Below are 9,558 nucleotides of genomic sequence, written 5' to 3' on the forward strand. Positions count from 1 at the left end.
GCTCGGGGTTCCCAGGCGCGGTGCGTTTTAAGAAGCTGGGCAAGCTCCCGGGAACGTTGTGAGCTAGGGGCGGTGCCCCCCTGCAGTAGCTCTTCCCTTCCTTCCCCTTCAGCCGTGTTGCGGTGCTCAGCATTGGCTTTCCCTGCACCGGGCTGCGCTTTTCCTTAGCTCTTTGCGTTACGAGGGGCGCTGGTATTTTCTTTATTCTGAAGCTGACGGTACAAGGTGAGGGGCATTTATAGCTCCATCTCCTCACTTTACTGGGGGAAACGCCTGGTTTGCATGGCTGTGCTGAACTGGTGAGCGCTGAGATGCAACGAAGAAACTAAACCTGATGTTTGATCAAATAAACCATGCCTTTCAGCTTATTACCAAGGAAAAAGAAGTTGAAGGAACTGAGCTCACCTTGCGCCACCCTCATTACACACGGGAGCGGGGGACCTTACAGCATGGCTCTGCAGAGTGCAAGCAGGACACTCTGCACAAAGAGGTCTGCTCGCAGCCCTTTTTCTGTCAGTATGGAGCAGGATCAAGCCTAGAGATCCCCTCCAGCTCATAGCCACAGCTTGGGGGCACCCATTCTGTAACATTTGCTACCAGGGGAATCACAGAATGGCAGGGGTTGGAAGGGACGTCCAGAGATCATCTAGTCCAACCCCCCTGCTAAAGCAGGGTCACCTAGAGCAGGTTGCACAGGACATCAGAACTTTGTCCTTCTGAAGGATGAAATTTAGTTTAGGAGCATTAAATGCTGAGTTCCTATCTGCGGTGGTGGAAAGTAAGATCCTAGATCAATAGTTTTTATTTTCTTTGTTTGAGCAATGGAAAATATTCTTCCCCGGTCTTTAAGTACAAACTCCCTCTACAAATTCCTTCACCCCAATCCCTCTCAACTATTATGTATGCTGTGTTAGGTACTAGGTATTATAAACTAGCTATGTGATCCCCATGCTCGTGTGCAGTATTTTTAGGGTCTTGCAGAATGAGAGCAACTATCAAACCATATTTAGTTGCTTTCTCCATTCCTTATTTTTTTATCTGCAGTGATATCTCTACATATTTTATGACAGCTCTGCCTTTCAGTGTCTTTTGCTCATGGGAGAATCCATCCCCCCCGCTTAGCTCTGCCTGTGGCTCATAAAGCCATTGATAAAATCTCTGTCACTGAAATCCTGTGGTTCAAGCTGAATCAGGGTTACTGCTCAAGTCTGAGAGTCCTCACAGACAAGGCTCCGCTTGGTCTCCTTTTCATTCTGATTTCCCCGTCATATCTGTGTGGCGTCTGTTCTTTCTTTTATCGTCTGTGCCGGGGCAGAAGAGTTCAGTTGCGCGGCTGCATGCTACGCTAGTTATTCAGAGCACTGATGCTTTATGAAAGCGGCCTGCGGCCATCAGGCAAGAAATTAGATAGGTTTCTAACAGAGGAGAGACAGATGTCAGTGTGCATTCTCCTGGGGGAAGAATAACTAGTTTTATAAAAAGAGCGCTGGCCCAGTTTTTGAAAGGTAGAATGAATGGCAAGGTTTGGTGCCCAAGTATTTCTGAGGAGCTGCACACAAGGGCCGGTTTCATTGCTAATCACTTTCTCTTTTTTTGTAAAGCCTGTAGACCTTGGATTGTATCCCGACCATCACAGAAAGATCGATTTAAGATGAAAAATTATCTAAAGGTGATAATGGAAACACTGTATGAGATTGGTAAATGCACTCAGTACGTGTAAATATTTCTTCTTTCTAAGTTTCCCCTGTGCTAAGGACTCCCTGACAATGAGAACATCCTTTGCTGACAAAACATAACCAGCCCTTGTGCCCTCTGGCAGGTTCTCCGGGATCAAAACAGGCAAAAATCAATGGAAAATGAAAAATAATTTCTTTGGAGCAATTGTTGGAAAGGGGAAGAAACAAATTAGCAAAAAGAATTCCAGTACTTGAGTTAATCTCAGCCCAAACTTCTGGACCTTTACTCATATGAAAAGAAAAGGAAAGGAGAGAATACCCATGAGAGAGACACTAACACACCAAAATCCCACTTCTCAAATGTTCGTATAGCCAAGTTTCCCATTCGTTGATAGAAAAGACACATGAAATCATGCAGCATGAGTATAACAAAGCAGAATAAATCCTGAAGGTACCGGGCACCATCCTACCTTTCCTGGAGCCCCACAGGTTTCATTCTGAAAGGAGATGGACTGGCACACAGGGGAGGTTTGAGCTCAGGAACACATTGGCCTTGAGGGTCCACTACAACATTGACAATCTTTGGAGCCTGTTCAGGCTGGACCATGCTGTTGGTGGTCCTGTACTCGGACTGAGATTTCTGCAGGGGAAGGGGTGAGAGGTGGATCTCCTGCTTCTTTTCCTTCTCTTGTCTCAGTGACAACTGGATCTTCTCCTTTAATCTGTACAGAACCTACAGCAATAAGAAGGAAAGCCCAATCTCAATTCTCTGGTAAAGAAGGCAAGGAAAGTAACGCAAATGCTTGGATAAGATTGTTATATGTGGCTTTCACTCCTAAAAGGTAAGCCACAAGTTGTGTTACACGGTGTTTCCCACAACAGGATAAATACTTTCATTACATAAACCACAGTATGTACACATGGGCAGTAGGGATTTTAACAATTCCCATCGTGAGCCAGTAATTATTTGTAATACCAGCAGTTGTATTATTAAAGAGGCAAATAGCATAGAATGGAAAATAGTTACAAAAGACACTGAAGAAGGAAATACAGATAAATAGAGTATTTGTAGAAAAATTTGTAAGAATTTTAACTCAAGATAGACAATGTCACAAAATAAAATAGATGTTCATGATATACCCAGATGCCTGTCTCTAATTATAGCAGCCTCAATTTGTTTCAGAGCAGATGTTCTTAAAAGCTCTTACTCGTTTTGCATGGAGCTGATGGTTGAACAGAGTAACTTTACTAGGCCACTTTTGTAATGGTAGGCTGCTACTATGCTGAAATGCTCCTCAGGACAAGGATATCCCTGAATATCCTCAGAGAAACAACCTGTTCTGGAATAAAGCTGAAGCGATGCGTGGCCTATGAAGATATTTAAGCATCTGTTCAGAAAAGTGTGTTTTACAATTACCAAGACATTGATGTCTGAACATACTGTAATACCAGGATTCTCGGTCCACCTGTTGCTTATGAACTTGGATGTCAGATACCTGCAGCAAAAGCTTTTCAGAAGTTGTATTGATCCTCTTCCACCGAACTCCACACTGATGTTGCTGCACACTGGCTCGGTGAGGGCCAGCAGGTAGCGTGTGTTCCCTAACGTCACTCCAGAGGAAGCTGTGTTATGGCTATTTAACACATCTTATCTCTTTTGAGGGGAATGCAAAAAATGATCTCTGAGCCATAGCTGTGCCATTTTCAAAATGTGCCTCACAACCTAGGAAACTTATGAGAATTACTATTGCAAGTACTGTGTGTGGAGGTAGATGAAAGGCACTTACACAGCTTTTTGAAGGTGTCTGCAGATACCCTTACAGCTTCTACCCTGCTTTATCTGTTGCTGTAAAGCATTTGAATTGAGTTCTGGTTTGCAAAGCCATAAAAACAAAGCCTAGACCAAAGCATTGTTCCGCTGCAAGTCAGAAGCTCTTTGACAGCTGCTGCCCTGCTAGCACCGCGTAAAGGTCTTTCACTCCATAGCCTTCCAGTGAAGACTGGATATATCTGATGGGTTTGTTTTTTCAAGGATTAGCATTAGAGGTTTAGCTGGGAACTGACCTAATGTCATTAGCAATACACCCATTAAACAAGACTTAGCTACGTAAACCATCTGTTCATTCAGAAGAGTTTAGAATTAAATTGCATGGATAAGATAAGCTGCTCTTTGCCGTTAGTTTGCAGAAAAAAACAGCCCTACTGTGAAGCAAGGACACAGGTATCAGTAAAGATAAAACAGAGGCTTGAAATATTCTAACCCTCTTTTCCTCCAGTGATTGCTTTGGTCTCATTTGTTTCTACTAACCCACAGGTATATAGAATCATAGAATCATAGAATGTTTTGGGTTGGAAGGGACCCCTAGAGGTCATCTAGCCCAACCCCCCCGCAGGAGCAGGGACACCGCTAACTAGATCAGGTTGCTCAGAGCTCCCTTCAACCTGGCCTTGAATGTTTCCAGGGATGGGGCCTCCACCACCTCTCTGGGCAACCTGTTCCAGTGTTTTATCACCCTCATTGTAAAGAATTTCTTCCTTATATCCAGTCTAAACCTACCCTGTTTTAGTTTAAAGCCATTACCCCTTGTCTTGTCACAGCTGGCCCTACTGAAAAGATTTTTCCCATCTTTCCTATAGGCCCCCTTTAGGTACTGAAAGGCCGCAATCAGGTCTCCCTGGCTCAGACATTCACAGTCATGACAATGTTAACCATACCTTCTTGTCACTGATACATTTTGGCACAGTTTCATCCCTTGGAGACCCAGGAAATTATGTTTTTGACTTGCAAAAACCTGAACAAGTATTATTTCATATACTTTTTAATACTCTGTTATTAGGTCCTAGGACAAAAGAGAGCCTGCCACCAGTGGAAGTTGAAGAAAAGCTGAAGAGCCACATTTGATCTAAGAGCTAACACAATTTCTTCAGAAAGTGTGGTCAGGGCCATCATATTTTTAATGAATTCCAGGCAAAAGTCAAACAAACAGAAATGGTCAAAAAGACAGTGATCAACCCTATCACCAAGATCTGCGTTAGTTGTACTCCTATTTCAAATCAGTTTAAACGCATCTGTCAGTATGTGTGGAAACTGATATGAAGCCCCGGAATTAGGAAAACTGAAGTTTTACTGATACTCCAGAAGATTCATTGTGAGGATAATCAAGAGGCATGGAGCAACTGAACAACAAGAAGTGCTATTTTTCAGGACACACGAGGTGTAATCTTTTCATATATTAAGCCTAGGGTTCAAAGCCACAGTACAAAAGGAAAAGAACTATTCTTTCTGTCTCCTCTTTGACTCTGCTTATCTAGAAGAATGACAAGGTGCTGACAGCATGACGTTCACTCTTTATAACCCTGCTCAGACTTCTGCAAAGGGAAGCTGGCATGTTACGTCCTGGCTTGGCCAGTACCTCCTACCTACCCATTCAAAATACTGGTGGAAACTGCTTTTATTCATCTTCAGAGATTGACAGGAAATCCCAATGAGATAACTCTCTCTCCAGAATGTGAAGTTATGTGGAGTAGTGATACAAAACCTCATCTGCCTAGAGATATTTAGGGCACCCAGGACTGTATCGTAAAATTTCCCAGAAACCATGGAAATTAAGACAGTTCACTCTAATTAAAAGCATTCTCTCTAACGAGTACTTACCAACATGTGTGTGAGGCTGTGTGTGTATCTCTGCATGAGCAGAGCATGTGCATACCTGAGAAGAAAATCGGCTAACAAAATTTCCCTCATACCCTGGGGAAGGCATGAAAGAACAAAAATGTGACAGATGTTAATTTTGTTGTTTGATGCATTACTGGGAGGCATTTGGATACCGTGATTTGAACGCAGTATAAAAAGTTCTACAGAAGCAGAATAAAAGAATTCAGACAATCTAGGACTGGTTTATAGACAACCCCCTTAATTTCAAGTTTGCTTAAACTTGAAAAAACTGTGTGATAGAAATACATACTGCTAATTTTGATTTAAAACTTTAAACTGGCAAAAGCTAAAGTTGATAAGTTGATATTAGTTAATTGTATATATTCTATAATCAAAGTGCTTTCTGAAGTCCTGCACCACTTTATGAATCCTGAAACTTGTAGGTTTAAGCACAAGAGATAGGTCATGTGAAAATTTGATGCTGGAATGCATTTTTTTGTTATTCAATATTCTTCTTGGTAAAGAAATTCCAAAATACAATCATGAAGCTGAAAAACTACTTATCGTTTTAACTAATTATCTCCCCAAAGCATCAAATAACTGTTCATAACTCATGAAACACTGGGAAGAGTAGTAAAAATTTAGATCCTCACAATTTGGTGACAAGGCAAAGTTCATGGAATCATAGATTCATAGAATAGTGTGGGTCAGAAGGGACCTTTAGTGATCACCAAATCCACCCCCCCAACATAAGCAGAAACATCTTTCACAGGTCAGGTTGCTCAAAGTTCATGTCTTTCATTATTTGAAATGAAAAAAAAATCTGACTTTTTTTTTTTTTTAATGAGAAAAAGAAAAACATTTAGAAAACCCTCTTATCACAACTAGCTATAAATATTTCGTAATCTGAAGGTGATACTTCCAGGCTACTCAATAGATACTTATACATACATATTTTTTTCAAAAAAAGGATATGTAAACATACTGGTTTATTAAAATGGGCAAAATTAATAAGAAATACGGTAGGAAATAATTTAACCCACTGACAAATATTATGCTATTTAGTAAATTTGGCAATGACTCAGTTATTTCTCTATCTTTGTAAAATAAAAAATACAGAGATCTGTTTTACACATAGGAGTGCTAAAAATATTTATTCTTGCTTAGCACTTTGCTTGGCAAACCGTATAAATGATGTACAATGTTCCCAGTGGAAGTGAGCCCATGGTCAGCCCATGGTGAGGACAGCAATGAGCTGTGTGTGGGCTTCCACACATGATGAATCACTCCTGGGATGCAAGAGGTTCCCATACCGCGACAACGAGGACTAGCTGAGTAAATACATAAAACGACCTCGGAGGTACAATTTATGAGTCTGAATTTAGCTCATGTGCTGGTGCATTACACTGTTTAGCAATGCTCTGCGCTGTAGATTTTTATGCATAGAGGCCAGATATTTGTTAAATTCCAGGCAAGCACTGAGAAGCGTAGAAGATGTTAACATACAGTGCGCTCTCAGCACAGGGAAGCATCATGATTTTAAAACCCAGTTAAGAGACAAAGCTGCACGTTTTACAATTTCTGAAGAAATTACACAGAACTGACAATTCAGCTGCCTTGTACTGAGCACTGTTGATCACCATAATCATCACTTAAAGTACTTCCTACTCCATTCCACAAGGACACTTCCAAGTTGTCTACAGATGCAGGCTAAGCTCTCTGCTTTTGGACCCTCTAAACTACAAATAACGACCTATGGACAAACAGGTGTCTACCCGGTAACTTTAAAAAAGAGGATGCATTTTGGTGGTCTTATATGGTCGCTAGAGCCGAAGCTACTTAGGATGAGCCCTAATGCTTTATGCTAAAGCTGAACGGTCTGATAAACTGCAATGGCTGCATTAGAAATACTCAATTCCTACTTTTTGTAAATCTGCCACTCTGACACACGTGAAGTGGGATGAAAAACAATGATGTGAGCTGTTTGTTAGCCTTATAGGTTGCACATACTCCATGTATCAGCAGGTCCTGGCAAATTCTGAGACAGTGTCCATTTACAGAGTCTAGACAGCAGCACACGTAAAGATCTGGACCTGGGAGGGGAAAGAAAAGGGAATGCCTGCAGAAAAGACCACAGCATCATAGTAAATCCACCTGGAAGGGAGTTCAAGGAGTCTAACTAGTATTCACCTATTCCCTAACTCCAGATCAGCTACACCCAAACTATTCCTGACAGATGCTGCCAAGTAGCATTCTTGTTGCTTCCCACCTTTTCTCCAGCAACTTACAAATATTTTAAGTTCTGATACTGGCCTCCACAATGCTTACAATTCCCAATACAATCCACACATTCCAAATAATGAATGAAAAAATTGTGTAGTACCAGGACAAGGACAGATGGCATTTTCTATACTCTTCCAGTTAAACAGTCAGTAATGACCAAAATATCTGCTTCTCCAAAGTAAAAATTTTGGGTAAAAGTTAGTACTTCTAGAGTTACCCTCCTATTTTTGAGTGAGATGGCATGGAGAAATCAAGATGACTAGGAAGTAGAAATTATATAAAGCAACAATTTTTGTGCGAAAGTTTAAACATTCTTTCCATCTTAAGGGTGTAAGTGGGAAATCCATCTAGGTTAAAGAAAATTAAATGTGTTTGAAAGCAAAATATCTCAAAAGACTCCAACATACTATGTGTTCAAAAATGCTGAGAACTGTCAATAGAATTCAGTAAACCCTTATATTTATGCATGACAGAAGAAATACACAATCCAGAGAAGGAAAACATGTGAGGTACAACATTGGAAACAATGCAAAAATTACCCTGTGGAAGTCAGTGGTGGTGTAGTATTGTTCATCTTCTGTGTGACCCTTGCACATCTCATATTCAGCCTATTGTCTAATGCCCAGAAACCTGGCCACTGAACTCATACAATGTGAATGGCAAAGTTGGTCAAAAATATGATCACTCTTTCATGTACCTACTAGTTATTTCAGTTTAAAGTTTGTATGTTCAATACATTAATACCGACACACTCTTAACAGCTGTGCATTGACAGTATTGTATCAATGTGGTGGTGTTTTTACTATCCAATAAAAGTGAAATACAGGCAGCTAATGCGACTTCAGGGATCCTGGGACCTTAGTGAGAAGGCTGAGAAGTCATCATTCACGTCGCTAACAGTTACTCTGCAGATTTAAGAGCTCGTTATTTATTTCTTCAGCTTCCTTCTAGTTACATTCTTCAACTGGACGCAAACTATATCAAGAAATTTGGTTCTTCAGACTTTGACTTCACAGTATTATGAGAGTGTCCCAGTCTTACCTTACAGCTGAGTTTTTAATAGCTTTGAGAAAATACCTCTCATGTAAAGAATGTGTGGCTCTATCCTTCAGACTGAGAAAAGCATGAAGTAAAGAACAGCAAAAAAAGGTAAAAAGGAAACTTACCATTAAGCAAGTTACTAGAATGACAAAGATGCTGAGAAATATGACAACCGCATAAAATCCTTCTTTGCTCCAGATTTTGTCTGCTTCATGCTGGCCTTGCAAAACATTTTTCTTTTTTAAGCAGTAAGAGAGAAAGAGGAAGAAAAAAAGAGTTACACAGTAGCGTGCGCAGATTAAATAGCTCTTGTCAGGCATTAATCACCCTCCTCAGCTTTGTCACAGTTCACATTCCACAGTATATGGCACTCGCTTTGAACACTGCTGTTTGCATACCCACCTCAGCTACACACACCCCCTCCACTCTGCGTGTCCCTGTGTCCGTGCCTGCGCCTCAGGGGTCCTAACGCTACGCGAGATGGCCGAAGACCTTCTCTGTGGCTGCTGAGGCAATCCTCCACCAGCAGTCATAGGCTGGTAGAAGGGAAGCAAACAAGACGGCGGTCTTTCTTGGAAACTACCTGGCTCGGCAGGTAAAAGGGCAGTGCTCCCGCGTGGGCTGCGGGAACCGCTCCCCCTGCCTCTTCCTCCCCGCTCCTTATCTCCGGCCCCAGCACCCACGCGCCAGCCCTGGGATTGTTTACACTTGACATAGGAGCGAAGAGCAGGTGACTTGTGGGTTTGCCTTCATGAGCCGGGAAGCCCTGACACTGTCACCTTTAGAGTACCCGCCCCCCACCCCCATACATGTGCATATGTAAAAAATTCTGATTATGCTGAAAGTAATCTCGTTATCCGTCTATCTATAATTCTGATTATGCTTTAAATAATCTCATTATCT

The 9,558-nt window shown here is 41.5% G+C and overlaps 1 protein-coding gene across 1 annotated transcript in view; it reads right to left on the reverse strand.

Moving 5' to 3' along the window:
* The window catches only part of PTPRR (protein tyrosine phosphatase receptor type R), a 135,927-nt gene that overhangs the window by 56,347 nt on the left and 70,022 nt on the right, over nucleotides 1–9,558 (reverse strand). Inside the window, exons 4-5 of the mRNA XM_009646267.2 lie at nucleotides 8,781–8,891; nucleotides 2,147–2,409 (exon numbers count right to left, since the gene is read on the reverse strand). Of these exons, the coding sequence (XP_009644562.2) occupies nucleotides 2,147–2,409; nucleotides 8,781–8,891 (374 nt within the window). The remainder of the gene's footprint in view (nucleotides 1–2,146; nucleotides 2,410–8,780; nucleotides 8,892–9,558) is intronic.

The sequence above is a fragment of the Egretta garzetta genome, unplaced genomic scaffold (assembly GCF_000687185.1).
Source record: "Egretta garzetta isolate BGI_Z169 unplaced genomic scaffold, ASM68718v1 scaffold68, whole genome shotgun sequence".
In the NCBI taxonomy this organism is placed as follows: Eukaryota; Metazoa; Chordata; class Aves; order Pelecaniformes; family Ardeidae; genus Egretta; species Egretta garzetta.